At 37.2% G+C, this 19801-nt stretch overlaps 1 protein-coding gene across 3 annotated transcripts in view; it reads right to left on the reverse strand.

Moving 5' to 3' along the window:
• The window catches only part of LOC111263300 (glutamate receptor 1), a 49269-nt gene extending 30690 nt beyond the window's left edge, over positions 1-18579 (reverse strand). Inside the window, exons 1-10 of one of the 3 annotated variants that reach the window (XM_086969535.1) lie at positions 18157-18578; positions 17405-17511; positions 15033-16585; positions 11967-12314; positions 6930-7319; positions 6345-6415; positions 4641-4799; positions 4162-4280; positions 2240-2718; positions 1384-1569 (exon numbers count right to left, since the gene is read on the reverse strand). In XM_086969535.1, coding sequence (XP_086825661.1) covers positions 1384-1569; positions 2240-2718; positions 4162-4280; positions 4641-4799; positions 6345-6411 — 1010 coding nt within the window. In that variant the 5' untranslated portion in view covers positions 6412-6415; positions 6930-7319; positions 11967-12314; ... (1 more) ...; positions 17405-17511; positions 18157-18578. Of the gene's footprint in view, positions 1-1383; positions 1570-2239; positions 2719-4161; positions 4281-4640; positions 4800-6344; positions 7320-11966; positions 12315-15032; positions 16586-17404; positions 17512-18156 lie in introns of all 3 variants that reach the window. The other 2 variants (XM_022838248.2, XM_022838249.2) reach the window with 2 other exon arrangements.
• Positions 18580-19801: the final 1222 nt, after the last annotated feature.

Genomic DNA, 19801 nt, shown 5'->3' on the forward strand with positions numbered 1-19801 from the left:
ATAGTGGTGCGGATACTGATTCCGTCTATATATAATATAAACACTCTTTTTGGAAAATATGTAGACGCAAATAATCTACACAATCACTTAGTTATTCACAGCATTTGTTTATGACGTTCGGTCCTACGAGACAATTCAATTCAAGTCATTAGGGTTTATGAACGTACACCAAAGGTTTAATAGGTATATATATAGAGTAAACTTCAAACCTGAATTTAGACGAAAGATTATCGTCAGTAGATAATATTTCTCAGTGGCGCGTAGAAAATAGACATTTAGCAGCTTCTGAGTGTGTTCTGGAAGCTTTGGACGCCATTTATTGCGCAATACTTTCATATCGAGAATTTTTTTACTTACCAAAGCTGCTTTTTTTTTTTTGCCAACCATCCCGTTTTTTCTCAGTCCATTGTGAAAAGAGCTACAGAATGCAGCTGAAGTAATGTGTCAAGTGAACACAATTTAAGATAGCCTTGGTTATGTACTAGTTAGCTTCCGACGTTGTAGAGTGCTATCATTTTTTAGATTATATATATGTGCCTTCATTGACATCAAAGGATCTATTGGCCTGGCTGGCTTTCTAGTCCAAGGAGAGCAAAAAGGAATTTGCATAGCATTTTGAACACATCTAAGGTTGCAACCATATTACTTTCGCACGCTTGTTCACACAAAAGGAAAACTCGAAGTTCTAGATCACTTTCTTCTATAGAGAAAATGTGTATTTATGGGCGACCGTTGTCTGCAATCGTATTTTCGGTGTCTTTTCGACCCTCATTAATTTTGCTCATTACGTTACCTTTCGCCAAATCCGTTCAATTAAATATGCTATGCTTTATCTGCAGTATTGCTTCAAACGGCTTCTTCTCACTGAAACGAAGTACGTCTACGTCGGCATCTGAACCTAAACCATCACATGTCCTTAAATTTGGTAGGCAAACATGTTATCTTGATATTGTCATATTATTATGAGGTTATTACGTTTTTATTTATATATTTTATTAAATTAAATAAATTATATTTCACTAAGTAGCTAACAAGTAGCTAAAAAGAATTTTATACAGGGTATGAGCATGGCGCAAACGAAGGACTTGTCAACGTTTGAAATATGCAAAATGATCGACAACAAACACCTTTACGTTCTGTGTCTGAAATTGCATTATATGAACCAGGTGAGTGATTATATACCATTAAACGGAATGATAAACACAGTTCATATATCAATGAAAAAATTTCGTTCACTGCATGATAGCCAACATTGCATATTGTTTTTGTAAGTAATGCTTGTTTCATTTGCGTTTTTCGAACAACTTTTGTAAACTATGAGTCCCGAAAATTTCACTTGATCATATGGAGTAACATCAAAAATTGCAGCGGGTTTTAACTCACTTGCGTGGAATTTGGCCGTTCGCTCTTAGTTCCTTATATGCGGTTACGATGATCTGGGCGGCATCGTGCAAAAGAGCCTGATCAGCGGTGATTTTTTCCTCGGTTATTTCCGACCATTGTGAGGGATCATCAGATCGTGGAACATTTTCGAAAAACTTTCTAACTGCTTCCGCTTCAGAAGTCATCCTAAAAAATAATACGCGGTCACGCAGATACATAGTTACATGAGGAACAGGCTCGTAATGAAACCCCTTGTTACTGTCGCATTTACGTAGGTAAAGCGGGTGAAATCGGCATGTATATAAGTAGCTCTTACAACCAATAGATATTACATAATTTGTGTGCATAAGCAAAGCTATTTATATGGTCGTAGGTGCCGGACATGTTGGAACAGGTTTTAACGATTTTTCAGATGTGCAGCATTGATTCGAAAAGAACTTTCCTTGTTGAAAACTATAGTTTCCAGAAAAATTCGATGCTTGTTTTAAAAATGCTCACTTTAGATTCTGATGTAAGTTCATTCGTTTCGTTACCACACAGGTCCATACTATCAAGAACGATATTTCAATTGGCTTAAGCCTGCCTGTTTCTTATATCTTCCAAACAATGGGAGTACGAAAAAATACACTATAGGTAAAACTCGCAAAAACTGCGCTGCTCGAGTTTTACAGAGCCCAGACCCGTTAAGCGTATCACATTTTTACCTATCCGTGTGACCTCTAGCAAAATAGCAATTAGCCAATTTTTGATCCCGTATATAGAATAAATTTCGTACTTATCGCTTGTTGGCGTACAACAGACAGCCGAAAAGCTCTTTCTACCCACATCAGTGCCGCTGAAGTAATCGTTAACTTACTTAAACGCTGTGATGCTAACGACGCTGAACTCTTCAACGAGTTGATGCTGGAGTTCATTTGATACGGGCTGGGCCAGAACGAAATGGAAATTCCGCTTGCCTACGTGTGGGTCACGTGCATGACCCACAATAATTTCCTTGGCACGCGCGAAGGGTACATCGAGAATGACATACTTATTGGCGTCTCGGTCGGCCAGATCGACGGCACGAAGGAACACGTTTGCCTCAGCTGGCGTATTCACCCTTTTCGCGTAACGCATCGTCACTGCGTTCGTTCGCTGGTACTTATGGTTAAGCAAACGTTGCAATTTTTGGGTACCGGAGTCCGAGTCATAGAGATAAATAAAAGAGCTCCAACCAAAATGGTCGATAGTGTCAGCGATCGCGGGGATAACATCGGGCAGAAGCGATAATCCTAAATTGTCGGCTGGCGGGCTATGGCGACGTCCGCTGGAGTGCAGATCCGAGCGACAGTGATCCTAAAATTGGCAGTGGGCGAATATTAGAATAAGACGTTTAAGTATGTTCAATAAATATGCATATGCAGAAAGATTCGATCTTTCAGTTGGTCTAGAAAAGATGTTAAAGATCAGAGAAAAAGAACTGTTGGTGCATGAATGACGGCGCTTCGATCTCTTCTAACCTCTACCACTTTTGAGATCTCAACCCATACTTTATCTTCTTTGTGGAATTTTAAACAGAACATATTGTAATCATTTTTCTCATTAATTGTGGTTCAACAATGATGATTTACAAGTCGATCGTAGAAACATCTCTTCGGCTACACTCAACAGCCTCTATTAAGCTAGACCAAAAGGCAATTGCGCTGCATATGTGAAAGCATTTTATTCTATTTAGTTTTTGATATTTTCAATAAAAATAGTCCATATTATCCTACTCTGATCATTATTCACACATAATTATTTCTATTATATTCGGAGTCAATTCTCAACAAGTTTACTGATCTTCGAACCTTCGAAAAGTAGCATCATTGTTAAAAACTAACATATTATAAAGCTACTTTTTATTATGAAAATGACCAGTGAAAAAGATAATCTATTCTATGCTATGCACTTTTATCGCTTTTTGACTATTAAAATAACTCGAATAGTATCAACTTTGAAAAAACGAGAACATATATATACATATACATATCTACATACATATATGGAGGGGAGAGAGAGAGAGAGAGAGAGAGAATTTGTTTGGCTTACTTTGACCGAGCTAGCGTAATTAAATAAGCATTTATCATTTTCAATGAATTTTCTATTGATTAGCAGTGTGTCATGTCTTTTCTATGGCTAAAAACATCGAACACGGAGAGTGCGAACCCTTTGCATCAGTTGGCACTGATAAATGAATATTAGAACAACTACATCACAGATAGATTCTACGAAGCTCATAATACAGCAGGACAGAAGAGGAAAGCATCATCTAAGACGTTATATATAATACAGAGTAATTGACTTTTTTCAATGGACGTGTCTACCTAAAGGCTAAGCGCTTAAAGCGAAGGACGTCGAAAGCTAGACATAGTTCAAATTGTTGAAGGTTATTCGTGCGAATTGGGACGGATTAATCAGGACGGTTAAAAAAAGTGACGACTTGTAGTTTTAGGCAGCGCAGACAGTACGTTGCCAATTACCCTAACACAACTCAAGTCTAACATCGGAATTTACTGGGCAGCTGAATTCTCTCGTTACCGCAAACATCATGAATATAGTATAGAAACACACGTAGCGATTGTCTGTCTCACCACGATTTATCATAATGTACAGACCGAGAAATCATTTCTTCTTATTGTTTTTTCTACTTTCACTAGTATGTGTTTCCATTTATATATTCCAACATTATAATTTTGTTTTTTTTTTCGCACTCTACCCCAAAATAGTTACAAAGAGACATTTTTAAATGTCATCTACCTGATACGTTGTGGAAATGTAGGGAACGTTGGTTCCCTTGAAGAGCCCTTGAAGAGCACTTGAAGTCAGCGGGAGTGAAATCACCACACTCGTGACCTGATGACGCAGTTGGTCGCATACTGTTCGGTCGTACACATTTCATATACAAAGACACGTACACAAAACCTCGTAGCGTTAATGGTTATTTACGACGTATCGACAGTACTTTCTGATGTAGGATATTAAGATTAGTTAGTTTGCCTAAATAACTAATTAACTGTATTATCAGGTGTTAGTTAACACGTATTTTTCATAAGCATATTTGAACGTATTACCAGCGACGTAACTCAGGTGTCCTCACATAGTATTGCTGTGTTCACGGCACGATTGTAAGTATTAGTTGTGAATATATTCCGTATAATTTTTAGCTACTTTATTATTTAGTGCGGCCTCTTATAAAACGAAGGTAAGATAACGTTATCTGTTAACAATGCACTAACATTCTCGAGTGGCCGAAAAAATATCGCTTTGAGCCACTTCCGCGAAGAACGATCCAACTTTGAAATCCCCCTCAGGCGATGGTCGTGAGCCGTTGTATGGGGAGACGATTGCCTCGAACACGTGCTTTGCAGGGGCCGACCCTGGCGGCATGATTACACCTGAAGAGTCCGACGATAGAGCAATAAAACTAATTAATAAAGGCTATATAGTGTCGAAATAACCAAAGATTGCTGAACGTTTTACCATATATTCTAAATGTATGTCTCCTTTTGTTAGTCGGTAATTTTTTATACTAATTGCTAGACACACAACGATAATAATCACTAGAAGATGCAACTGGTTCGCTCACAGCCCAATTATGGATAATGATGCACTGTTTACACGAAAATAATAAGTTCTTCGTAATAACTAGCTCAGATCTAGATAGTTAAAGCGGCAAATGGCAAAACCGGCCAGATCTAAAAGGAATACGGTACCGAACAGAAAAGGTAAAAAAACAATGAAATCGTTAAGAATTGCTTTTTTGATCAGCTATACAATCGGTGTTCCACATGAACCCTATGAGAAACGATGTGTATCCACTCTGCCTCAACATGTCGCTCTCCAAACTTTGCAGACAATGGCGACAGTCAAAAGGTACTTTATATTCGCTATAATGGGTGCTATCAAATAAATCCAACTGAGATTTTCTACCCCATGCTATTTGTTGTTAATGATTGATTCATCAGCACGAACTATTTTGATAGATCGACATGTGACAGATGCGTTGACAGGAAGATCGACGGCTAAAATGCTACCGGCAAGCTCCACCTCAACAGATCCTTGTTTCTTTTTGTCAAGTAGGCGTAGATTGCTTTGTCTCCTCTTCGCCGCCTTATCTTAGTATAGACATATATATCAGTTTACGAGACGAGCCAATATCTGCTGGATTTATACTTGTCATAAAGACGCAAGAGCGACATGTGATGAAACAAAGTTATCGAAAGTTTGGCTATCGAACTTATAATATGATGTTAATCTAGTACTGATATGTTAACTATGAATTCCTGAACAACAGTTAATAGCTCTACAGAAGCAATCGAAATTTTGTATGTATCCGAACGTTGCACGCTTCAGTATGATATTATATATATATGAATAACTTCACTGCTAACTTCATAGATAGTTATGTCCGAACACTGACGTTCATGCTTCCAACGATGTCATGAGATAGCACCAAGTGGCACGTAGCAACGATATAAGAAATGCTCCCTACACCGAGGTTGGGTAAATGAAAGAGCACGTTACTCCATTTCTCTCTTTTACCATTCAAAGAAATCTATGAAAGACATTTTTCTACCGGTTAGGAAGCTTGCCCAAAATATTACAGCGCAGATGCAGTCGACTTTGAAAAATTAATAGGAATTTTTCGTCGTCATGGAACGTTACATTCAAGTACATTCCCATAGAGAGCCACTACAAAAATACTGAAAAATAATGGCCCTAGTATTGTCCCTGTAATGCATGTGACGCTCAAAAATGAAAGAGCGATAACTATAGTCATCCGTTGCGGTTCGTGATGAATTTGTAAAAAGTGTGGTACGTTGGCTTCTTTTTCGTCACGTTGCCAAACTGATTCATTAGTTTCTATAAGGACTCGTTCCAAATCGTGCGTATTCCTAAATCTGTGATGTCATTAATGGCGTCTTATGTTAAATACTCACCGATTTTTACTGCGTTCGCCGCGCCAATCGCAAGAAGAAAAACACACGACACATATACGTGGTACATTTCGCTGAAATTAAACGACATTTTGTCGATGAGCTAGACCACATTATTGCAAGTAAGTATCGGAGTACACATTGAAGGAATGGTATAATTGTTATCAATATGAAGCTATTTTACACACGACAGTGTTTGCAAGCGTTATCGATAAGTACAATTTCGACGAAATAGTCAACATGGCCATTTTAAATCGCTAAATAACGACCATGTCGGATTCGCATAGCTTCAAGGGAAGAGTTCTGCAGCATCAGGAACAAGATGCTGTTTCCTGTTTCGTTTCCTAATCACTTCTAAAATACCGAAAGTTAAGCCTTGCTCATCTCGTAGGAAGCAAGTGAATGGACTCTAGTAAAGCTCTGAGCTGGATCAAATTCCCGCAGAAGTTGAAATCGTCCATGTTCATTGGCCTAGGGTAATTTTGCGATCATTTTTACAAGCAAATGTTATGTGCCTGAAACTGAAAGTATTCAACATTTACAAGATTTGGCCTATGAGTTGACGAAAAGTTTGAACAAGACACTTACCCCCGGAAGTAAAAACAAGAGCGGATTTTTGATAGAACACTCAGAAGCGCCGTTCCTGTTGCTGCCGCTTCAACTGGGAGCAACCCTGACCAGCTGCAGGGTGGGAACGAAGGACTCTGTCGGGCGAGAGCTCATAGCAGTCGGCATGGCAACCAACCTCGGGGGTATGGAGATCCGCCCTCGCTATCCAACATCCATTCCTCCTTTCCTCTGAAAGATAACCGGCTTGTATTAACAATGTCCTACCGAGCCAATGTTGGAATTGAGGGAAGATGTGAACACCGTTAGCCGGAGCTGCTCGCTTTATGTTGATGCCACAGTAACCTAGGTATATTTCGTAGCGGTTGAGACAGAGAGGCGACCATGGAGATGAAACGGGGAGGTAGGCGCCTGAAATAATGCGGTTGATTACATAGACACGTAGTGAAACGTTAGAAACGAATAACTGCGTAAAGATTGGCATAGCACGAAAAAATCTGTATCTTTTACTTATAGCAGAGGCGGTAAAAAAAGGGAAATCTTAATATTGCCGTATGTTATGCGAGTTTAATTAGTTATTAATTAATTTATCTGGATGTTTACAAAAGTTTGGCTAGTTTAAAACTGATTTGGTCAAAAATTTGGTATTGTCAACGTACTTAACAACACACAAACTATAGCATTTTAGAGCTGTCAATATGTAGAAGTAAATTTATATGCAATTTAGTCACTATCTGCCATTTGAGTATTTCTAAAGGATAAGTTATGATTTTTATAACATATATATATTTTCATAAAAAACATATGTGTGTGTGAGTACATACTGCAGAGAAGTGCTAGTATCCCATGCTTGGAACTTGCAAAAATTGATTGAGTAAACATTTTTCTTGGCGAAATCCTTCGATTCAAAAAGCACTTTTCTGACGAAAGGTTCATGATAAAAACATAATAACATAAAACATATATGTACTATGTAACATAAACATTAGTCAAATATAACAAGAATAAAAATAATCACGCTTAATAAAAAAATTTTGTCGGTTATTTAGCGAACGTTCTATGCACCCTTGGCGCACATTCTGCTAAATTCTAATTAGGACTATATAAACGCACTTCCACCAAAATAAGGCAGAACAGCTCTACTTGGGCACAGTTTTGGTAGCAGTTATTAATTATTTACATTTTAATAAAAATCTATGTTGGACAAGCCATGACAAGTAATATATTCGGGACAGTATTTCTTGAATAGCATAGCTATGATCTTTTTTCCGATTCAAGTGGAATGAATTTTTGGCAATATGGATATTGAAGTTTATACCCAAGAATAATTAGCAGCCGAGTTACAGCTCTGTCATCCCCCAGGAACTTATTGATATATATTTAAATATTTAATTTAAGCCAATAATCTCTTAGAAGCCTCTGTCTATAATAAGGACACTCTATAATTTAGGGGTACTTATCCTACTGATGTGACTGCCTACATTTACTCTACTGATAGCATAATTTTCTTCGGTCTTCGTAGAAATGATCGACGTAAAAGTCACAATGTTAAAATTGCCTTTAGCACCTAGGACTAGTTACACAAGACGGTGTTAAGTGCCAACACGCATCTTACCTTAGTTGAGGCGCATACAAATTAAGACTGTTTAAATCCGAAGTACCTAGCAAATTTATTGTAGAAAAAATTACAAAAGAAGGTAGAACTTCTCCTGGCTGTTTTATGCGATCTTCTGAGCAGAATATTGTATTCACAATTTAGAATTGAACGTAATGTCGTTCCAATGATGGCTAAGCCCAGTTGCCAATTTAATATAGCCTACGACTAATATACCTTGTATTATGGATTAATTCGTAACGTTGAAGAAACAAAGGTAGAATTAATGTTAATAATTAGATTTCGATTTTTACGCCTGGCATCGTCACTACGCACTAGGGAGACGGCTGGCTCCCAGCACGAAACGACGTCTGTGCATATATACACGTTCCGGTATAGACCCGGAACGTGTCCTAACGTTAGGAGGCACATACGTTGTCACGGGATAATACTTAGGATAAATTGAAACGGCATTACCATAATGTTGATATCAGCCTCATTATTCTTTCGTCAAAGCCATGGTACAAGAATGCTTACGCATAAAATATAAGATAAACACATATGTTTTCATTTTTTTCGACATTACGAAACAGTTAGCCAGATCATCAAGCTTTAACACTGTCGTTATTAATATAGATCAATGTGATACGTCACAGATAAGCGACCGGATAAGCGACAGTATAGTGAGAGACATAGTTTGTGTTTTTAATGACAAAAAAAAATGTTTTATAGAACGCCGAAGATAAGATATTGTATCAAACGCTGGCTTCGCGGAGTCTAGCGGAACCCGGTAGCGCTGTAGCATTATGTGGCATTTCTCATAGCTAGCGAGTAGTATTAGTGTGTCTCAGAAATGTTTACATTCTAGATTGTTTTGTATTGTACTGTTCTAGCGTTTCCCTTCGTTTAAAATGAAATTCATAACAATGAAGGCATATAATGTTGGCTCGTCGAAAGAGCAACAGTCAGTCAAAATATAGATTAGTTTTTCTGAACCATCGTTATATCTGTAATAAATATTCTTGATCCTTTGAGCGTCGTGTGCAGTCAGTATGGTAAAAATACTACTTACATGAATGATATTGCAAAGTAGAGAGGACTGTTTGCATGACGTAAGTTTTCTATCGGTACAATAATTAGTTCCCAAAAGAAGAACCCATATTTATTCGAATTTTTATGTGATATTACCGTATAAAGCCATAGTTTGGCTCTGGAGAAATAGTTAGTAGGTGAGTACGAATAGGAGGCGAATTGTTTGTTTTGCTCTACAAAGTGACACAATATAGTTTGAGCCTGTACCTCTTTTAAGGCAAAAATCCTATATAATAGGTATCCATTGGGCTCACAGTGAACAGTGCAATCAATCAGCATCTGACAGATATGAACGGTTTTGTATTTTAGTTCTTAACTTATTCTGGTTTTCAATTCAATGGCATATTTGTGCCAAGTAATAACGATATGAAAAAATATGTAGTTTTTTAATAATTGACGTAATTGACACAGGTGATATTCTGGAAGCAAACAAACCAATAAATGTTGGCTATGATTCATTTCGCTATAATATACTTTTGTATTATTCCATATGAGTGATCTGTCCTCGGATATAGCTTCATGCCGTAAAGGCCGCCGCCGAGCAACACAGGGTTATTCGAGATCCGTTATGTCAAAGGATGTTTGATCAAGCATTGAGGTGTTAGCTCAGATGTTGATTGATCACTTCTCTCAAGTGGAACCTTTAGCGAGTTTTTGATAGTGAGACATGTCGATTGATTCGTACAAACTGTCTATTAACGTATTCACAGTCCGAGTAGGTGATTACGTCTGGAATCATGAAAAAGGACACTTCAATCAGAAGAAGCACAATGTTGTACTCGCTTAAGAGACAGTAGTGAATGCTAGCTAAATATTCTGGTAAAGATAACTAACATTTCTCATTCATAAAGTAGCTATCTCGAATTTACAATGTTTGGGTAATCTTGTGCGTATTGTAAACAAATAGGTATAAATTTAGATTCTTCTAAATGAAATAGATAGTTTCACCAAAGTTCTATTGTTATTGTTATCGTTAGTTCTCATTATTTTAAAATAACATTAACATATTCGTGAGCCGCAGATCTATTTCGGTTAAGCTGCTTCTATAGCCTGGCGAACCTACATGTTCTATATACTAAATGATCGTTGCTTTGATCAGGCGCATTCGTTCATGGTGCAATACGTATTCAACTTTTCTTTTTATCGTCTTGCCTTTCCTGGTCAGTGCTTCTAAGCAATGGATATAAATGTTTTTTTGTTTCTACTTCAAACAAGTAAGTTTAGCGGAACTACGAAAGGCAATTTGTATTCTTCTGAAAAATACACCTTCGTTTTCTATAGTACTTGTTTAATCGATTGCTAAAAAGTATTGACCGTTCTCAAGCCAAAATGAAAACTAATATAATTTTATATAGTATAATAATATAATTAAACTAAGGGATCCGCAATTTGGAGCGATGACCTTCTGTTGGTTTCTGGGCGAAAAATTGTGACGCACTATTTTTGCATGTATCTATTGAAACTAAATTATTACCACTAAGGTAGTTTTGCGGAAACCGAAACAGATGATAGTTTGTGGGGGCGGAGAAGGGGCAAAATCCGAGCTATGAAGCAGAAACATACAAATTTCCCATTTAAGTTATCTCAATGTTTGTTGGGTAGCTAAATATTTGTGTGACCCTTTCTGCAGAATTTTCAGCCAGTTTTTTTTTCAATGCCTTGTTTTCTGTTCAAATCAATCGTTTCGTCAGACGGCAAATATTCATAACACACAACTTCTCTCCAATGCCACCAAACACATAGTAGCAGTTTCGTTAACGTTAGCCTCGGCTTTGCCACAAATTGTGGAACACGGTTTCCAGTTTTTCCCATAATTAGCTGCCGACTACGAGGAACTTCTTCTTTATCGAAATTTCCAGAAGGAAAGAGTCACTACCATTTTTAAGTCGTTTATTTCGCTAATGTATCTTGACCATAAATAGTGCGTTTTTATGAGTCAAAATAGCATTCGCGCTTTTATCATAATAGAATTAATTTTTAATTACAAAAAAATTGCATTTTATCTAAAGTCTGAAAAAAAAAGTATTATTTTAATGTACCTATTATTACCAGAATCTCAGCTTTTAAATAACATTAAGTCAACCCAACGCGACTCATATCACCTGATGTATGTGATTGTTTAATTTTTGACTAACTAGGCAGACAAATAGTCAATACTTTTTTAACAACAAACCTAATGTACATGCATATATAATTTTATTTCTTCAAAGATTTTAATTATAGTTTCGTTTTTCATCCTCCATTCCTGTACTAGTAAGTTAGTTGAAAAAATGCTAGTAATACACTTAAATTTATTGTCCAGACTCTATGATCGAAGACACAGACGTCAACTTTACACTGTGGTTGTGGTGAGACTGTAATGATTTACTCACGTGGAGTTCTAACTAGTCGAGGTTGGCGGTGGGCCTTGATCGACGACTATGAAGTTACTAGACCGATTAGGACGCGCCATCGACCTGAAGAACGCAACTGTGTTGATGGTATTCCGTAAGCACGTCATGCCGATGAAAGAGAATCCGTTAAATATGGACGGCGGTCAGTGGCGTTTGAACATCAAGGAGGACCAGTTAACCCGAGTGTTCATCTACAATGTGTGTGCGTTGTTTTCGAATCCAATCATAGCCCAAGTGTCGGAGATTCACTTACAGCCGCGATGAGATGCTATTCGTATTGATCTCTGGTATCTCTTGTGTCAAATCTGTTTTGCCTGGCATCGGGTTCTTCGGGAGAGCAAAAGCAGAATGCTATTCAAGCCTCATAACGGCGGCGTGTTATCAAATTTCATTTTCATATGGTAGGATGGACGCATTATTGCGTAAAGCCTAATACAGTGGGTAAATTGCACTTTACGTAGGGAAGTTCTTTATTTTTCGTCTGTAATAACAGCATGTTTATCTTTCCCAATTAAAAAACTACTTTTTCATACCGCGGTAGCACCATGTCGCAGCTATACATAGAAGTATATACAGCGTGCGATCGTGTATCCGAGCAAATTATATGCAAAAAGTAGTACGGCGTTAATCTGCAAAACTGCATTGGATTTATTTACGTTCCATTAGATAAAGGCTAACTGAAGGTATTTTGGCAGCTAAGTATGGTAACCAGTAAAATGTTAATGGTTTCGGGGATGCATCAAGTTCATTTCGAATCGGTTAGCTGTTTTAACAACTTAATTAAAATGCATTCATCTATAAGTTTAAACACTACTTTTCAAATAAATCTATTATCTAATATCTAGCAAAATCTATTCTGTCATGTGGTTTCGTGTGAAAAATGCTACTTAAAGGTTTGTTGACTCGGATGACGGATAGCTAAGCGCTTTTTCTGAGAATAGAACTTTTGCAGGATAAGTTTGCAGTGATTAAATTTAAATTAACAGATAAAAATACATTTTAATTGCAACAGTATGTATTGGAGTAGACGGCGGGTTTTATGATGCGATCCAAAACGTACAAGGAATGCGCAGTTTCGAGCGCTGTCAAAAAGCTATCAATATTTTTTTTGCATGCTTTGCGTAAATACCAATATCAATAGAGGAATTAGTTGAAGTTGGGTACATGTTTACCTACGCGAATTTCGTGCAAAAGGAAAGCATTAAATAAATGCAAAATTTTCACGGCGGGTTGCAGGCTGGTAATTATTGAACTTTTGTGTGGAAAAATTTAATTCAATAATAGAGGTAGTAAACATGTTGTAGTAGCAATTCAAGTTTACAGAAAAAAAATTTAATTACGTGTAGTTTCGACCATAGCTTGGCATAACTGCATAATAAAACCTATATCTCAAAAATTTGATTATTAATTTTGTCTTTACAATGACTATATATACATATATATTTTCAAGATACTTTCATAAGGACAGTTGTAATTTTTTTATATAGGACTAATACCTTTGAAAACTAAATTTGAATAATTTATAGACTGAGTGCCTGTCACCCTTTGACCCGTTCGGTAACTAACACCACACATGTGCAAGATCTGCCCATTTGATTTAAATTATGCTGCCCATCACTATCCTGCAATTATTTCTGTAGCCTTTGTTCGTACATGCTTGTTTGCAAATGCTTCGTGTCCCTATTTCTCTCTCCTGCGCCATTTCAGGAACGTTATCGCGTTATGCGGTTATCCTGTTTAAATATATTTATAGCAGTGTTCGACTCACTCTGCTATCCTATCAAAGTAGTTCGATGGAAAACTTGAACAACTTGAAAAACTCCTATTTTTGCTTCCAATATCCAGCTACTGTGCTTCAAATGTTAAACTAATATGGTCCATTCATATTTCGAGCTGTAGCAGGGCTCCCGTTACTATGAATTAATTACTCCCCACTATTTTGCTGAAACTAAGGAAATTCCGTATAATTATAAGGTTGCTTGAAACCTAGCATGTAAGCAGTATACAGGTACCGGTTTAAAGTAAATATCAATTTTTTTTTCCAAAAAGTAATGTGTCTGTTGTATAAAGTCTGCAATAGTAGGCAATTACCGTTGAGATAACAGCCCAAAAATCCAGTTTTGGGTCAGTTTCCATTAACCGTATGGGAAATCTTTCGTCTTCGAACAGGAAACATGATTCTCTAGTAAATGCCGTATTCATCATACTGTCTTCCCATCAAGCCGAGCCTACCGACAAGACTCAGTCTCATGTAATTCTTCTCTCGTTCGAATTGTTGCCATTTTTTATTAGAACTTTACGCCAGAAAATTTTTGGTGTTAATAAAGCCACTCATTTTATGTATGAAACGTCTTAATGTATGTGAAATAATGAATATATTTTGCTTAATGTTGAAACAGAGCGTGACAACCATTAGGGGACGGCCTTTTAATGATGAGTCATTTTTTATTTACTTCTAAAGTACACATCAAATACAACCCTCCTTATCGCTGTAAAAAGGCTGGGTAGGTATGACCCCGATATCGGATAATTGAAGTCCCATATCGGACCTGGCTTGATTTGTCTACCATTAAACTTAGCCAAGGCCACACAAACTGTGAGTGCAACAGTAAAGTTCGAATAATAACGTAGAATAGTACAGATTGAATTTTTACAGTAATCATAGAATGCAAACCTGCATGCCACAGGTGGTGGAAAATATTTAAGAGGCTACATATGTCTATACAAAAATTAAGAAAACAAATAGTAAAGTTCACTTTCTGCATATTAGCAAGCTGTAAATCATTTCGCCCAAAATTATCACTATAGATGATAAGGGATAGTCAAACAGTAGATATGAGATATATAGCACTGTTTGATAATTCAAATTTTGAAAAATTTAGGTAAATTTAGAAAAACACACTTTTACGTAATTAATTCAATATCACTTACATATACTCATAGTTAAAGTACTTGATACCCGTAAATCAAATTATTATGAATTAAATGTAGTTAGTTAACTATACATAAACATTAAAAGTAGTTTCACAAAAATCACTCACTTACCAACTAATAGAGTGAATGCGTTGGCATCTTTTCACAGCAACACCAGATCAAAAGTAATGAACTTCATAGACAGAAGGAGGATCCTGTCTACTTTTTTCTCCAAAATCAAAGATAACCATAGACTGGACTGAAATTGTAGTCTTGAGCCGCTCCTGTAATTCCACTTAAACGCCATTATTCACTCGAATGTTTAAAATGTATTCAACATCAGGTTGACTGGATTTTTGACATTCAGGCTCGGGTTATCCATCCAGGCAACAGGTTTTGTGGTCTTGTTGAACGTCGGGCGGAAACAATGAGAACAGCATAAAGGTCTTTCAGTCTGCTAAAGGCATTCTGCATGCTTCCCTATAGAAGCGAGTAATCTGTATGTACAATGCGACTCGTCCAAAAGCTGTACATATTCAATAATGTAGTTCCAAAAGCTTCCAGGTACCATAACAGTCGATCCATAATCAAGAGCTCAGAAAGATGACTAATGAGCTTGTGGCGATAGTTTTCTGTTTAGTGCCATATATAGGGGATTTTCGTTTTGAATGCGGCCACTTTGTATTCAAGTATTCGTCAAGGCCGTCGAATAGGGTGTAGAAACGAAAACCTGATACAAGCATTCGTTCCAAGCAGAATCAAGGCTAGCAGCTTCATTTTGGCAGAACTTCAGATTTATGGTCGAATGCATAACGCATTTTGAACGGAGGTTTAAAGCTCCCAGATAGATTTATTCTTGAACAATTGTCCACTGACCAGCCAGCGGGTTTAACAAATTTTGAGTGAGAGTGCTCGAGCAGACGACATAAATACTAACTATATAGAAAATCGACGCGCAGTGAAGCTGCGCACAAGCCTCTTTTAGCAAGCAAAGCACTGCTTTGAGGAATTGCAATAATTTTATTTGCGTTGAGGTTAAGGTTTACTGTCACACCCTTTATAGAAATATAGATAGGGTAGCGCATATGTAGGGTGGACGCCAGCGAGCTTACAGCTAAATATCTATCCGTGCCTTATATTCTACAGACTTCATGCAATGTTTACCTATAATTTCGTGTATTCGATTGTACCGTAGAGCTAGCGGAGACTGATCTGAGCGTGGCCATGTAACTTCACGCATACATACACAAACATAATTAAGAATAGGAACAGGCTCTAAACCACAAATTTCTATTTCTTAACCACAGATTTCAACTTATTTCAATTTACGGTAAAAGCATCTCTTATATTAAGGCTTTCGCGTCTTAGCACTCCGAAGTGTGAAAGTCTGCTATGAAAGAATAAACTATTGCACAGTTATTCATGAAATGTAAGTTTAACACGGCGTAGCTTCCCGCAAGTAAACAGGCATGTTTCTTTTTTTTCTAATTTTTGTTCGTTACTGTATATATATATGTTTTATTAGTTATTATGTTCGTCGATTCCCTCACGACCCAGCCCGCTCTGATGCGGTGCAGAATCGCTATTGATTCGTTCCGATTCGTGAAGCCTTCGCTGGCACCGGCACTGGTGGGTATATACACATAGCAAGTTTAAAGGTGAATTCCACACAAATAGCACCGCCACTGAAAAGTATAACAAATAAAAAAGGATAATCTGGGTCAAAGTCAAATTAATCACACCCAAATAAATCCAGACTACCACCTAACTAATAAATAAAGCTTCTTACAGCTGCAAAGTTTGAACAAGCGCTTTGTTTTCGCTTCTTCCTGAAATCAACACGTGTTGATGCGATAATCCCGAAGTGCAGTAGCTTATTGACATCCTATAATATTCTTGTCATTGCTTGCTTTCTCTACACAGAGCATAGTAACAAGTGCAACAGGTTGTTAGATATGTACGCGCGTGTGTGTATGTGTGCGTTTATAAGTTTCCTCAACTGTTCACAGATTTTACCTCAATGACTTTCACGACGAGACAATGTAATGATGATTGAAACAATAATCGTACTATATTGTCGAAGCGTCTTAAAAACTGTAATAGTAACGAAGACAGCAACTGTCGCTTTGTTGCAAATTAAGTAAAACGTGTCGTATAAGTGTGCTTGTGGTTAGTATTATCAATTATCAGTATTATCTCTTATCTTATCGCTTACTCTGAAAACACGCGTGTACCCGGTGATCACGTCGGATGGCCTTCTGGTACAACCATACTCTTGTACGTATCCACAGAACATTTCAAAATATGAAGTGTCTAATTTTACATGGGTAGCTTTGAATTCTACGACTGTCGTTGCCGAACTGAGCAGGTGTATGTTGGGTCGCGTAGATATATTTAGAAGGGCTCGAGCCAGGACTGGTGATATTGGTCATGATTGTGAATAATTAGTATTAAATTCGTTCTTCTCACAGGCAGTGTCTGAAGACAAAAATGACGGTACTCACTTCGAAGGCACTAGGCCAGGGTTAAGACCCCATGTCGCGCAAGGTCTCGGACGTGTGCGTCTGACGTCTTTTTTCAGGCTATTTCGGGGTTCAGACCGAATTCAGTTCTTGATTAAAATAACATCGTATAGATTTAGAAGTCTATTTATATGTAGAACAATGCCGTTTCAGTGTAGTGTTGAAAAAAAAAAGGCAATGTTCACTTGCGCGCTGCGATTTTCCGTACAAGTGATTTTTTTTTTAACTTTAACTATTATCATTCTTATAAAACAAGTTTTATGATCTTGCTTATGAGCGGGAACCACCGGTCATTTTTATGCTGTCAAATAAAACGCTTATGTAAATAATAAAAATGCATATCTATTAAGACCCGATAGAATAGTTAATGTTCAACTACCAATTAGGTAAATACTCGTACACGATCAAGTTTATTCTTGGCAAATCTAGCGAAGCACAAAATAGCAAGATCACTATTTAATCATACTGATTTTTACTTGATTTTAAATATTCAGAATCAATTCTAGTTATCGAGATGTTTCTGCCGTTAAGCTAGTGGGCACCCTGGCAACATGCGTTCTAACAAGTCACTCACACCCTTAATTACTATCGAATCACAGTGGAACAAATTTTGCAATGGCTGAAATTGCTCAGCGACCCCTTTCTATATAAGAAGAAGGTTTTGATTTATGTAATGTGATTTATAGCAAAAAGTGGCAAGAATAAGAATAAGAAAAGTATTAAAAAAGACTTACAAACTCTCAACAAGTTTATATACATGACTATAGTATGGTTCACAATATTGTTGGCTATCAGCTACCCATTTTATTAGGAAGGCCCATGCCTATCTCCGCTAGCCAACTATGAATTGTCATGGCAAATATCCACTTTTTTCACGGTAACAATCTGGCATGCCTCCACATATTACTTAAACAAGTTTACGATGAGACGCCGAACGATGTCCCATCGCCGCACCAACGTTCTTCGAACGGGAGTTGAAGGCAAGATCGTTTGACACAGCAGGAATTATCCAGCATAAAGCACTCCCAATCGCTTCCATTGTGAACGCATCTTCATTTCAATTCAAATATATTCGTGATGCTCGCTCCGTGCATCGCCATTTGCACACATGTACACAGACACATGCGCGAATACACTCACCAACATACAACAGATGCATGCGCTTAGTAAACCTCGTTAATGTCGAATGTCGCATTTGTTTGTCACTCCAGTGTTGGAGATTACATCAAATCGGCTCTAGTAACGACTGATTTTCTGTTCCAAGTGTTGGTATACCATTGAATTATTTGAGGCTTTAAATAGTATTTATTAAATATTGCATAAGAGGATGTGCTTACTTCAGTTAAATACTTAGTCATCGGATTTCCTGAAAACAATCCGTTTCGTCAGCCTCATATTATTCCCGATTTGTAATAACCGGCTTCTGAAAAAATGTAATGCGTCTATGGTTCGTATGATACTGCTGTTTTCAACATAATGAGGTCCGTTATGTACATTTTTGTGTACACTTTTCTTGAAAATTAGTTTTTCAGAATTCTATTGAAAAAAATGAGTACCTTTCTAGAGGGTAAGAAATTTCTACATCTAAAAATATGACACCAAAATTGAGTATAGATCGTTTGTTAAAGCTTCTTAAACTAAAAAAAAGTTTTTTTTTCAAGATCGGTAACATACATATGGATACGTTAGGTTAAAGCTTGTATGTATTGACTTTATTTTTGCACTGCCGGCCACAGGCCTCTTGTATCGTTACGAGTCTGCAGTTTTTAGTTATTCAGCTTTGTGCGGCAATATAAAATTATTATCAAACCAATCAAAATATAATTGATTTTTGTTTCTAATACAGTGCGTCTTGACTCTTCTTCGCATACGTACAGCAAGTGATCCGTTAGAGAACGGCATGAAAGAATAAATGCAGTGAATCCTTACCTTGTTGATAGACGATGTATTATGCTTGAACAGCGGAACGTTTCGCGGAGCTTTACGTCACGTTCTGCACTTCAGTTTAAGACTCATATGACCAGAGGGGTCTGTTAGTAGGATAGCGTGTCGGGCTTACGTGGCGGGTTTTCAGATTCAAAAAATCTTAAACCGCGGAACACCCGTTGGATGTCGAGGTTGCAAATAGACAGAACTGGCGGCATGGATACATCTTGTATAATTAACAGAATGAATGGCTACAACATATCGGGGTGTATGCTCGGCAAATAGTGCGAATTTCATTATTTATGTATATGCTAAGTGGATCTATGCTTCATTTTTTGGCAGGTGTCAACTACGCATAATGTAACACTGTTAGAACAGGCTCTATTGGAATTATTGAACCAACTTTGTTTAATATACTCAGCTAGTACGTTGTTTTTCTGTTAGCTGCTACAT

Source organism: Varroa jacobsoni, unplaced genomic scaffold, assembly GCF_002532875.2.
Source record: "Varroa jacobsoni isolate VJ856 unplaced genomic scaffold, vjacob_1.0 scaffold_754, whole genome shotgun sequence".
Classification (NCBI taxonomy): domain Eukaryota; kingdom Metazoa; phylum Arthropoda; class Arachnida; order Mesostigmata; family Varroidae; genus Varroa; species Varroa jacobsoni.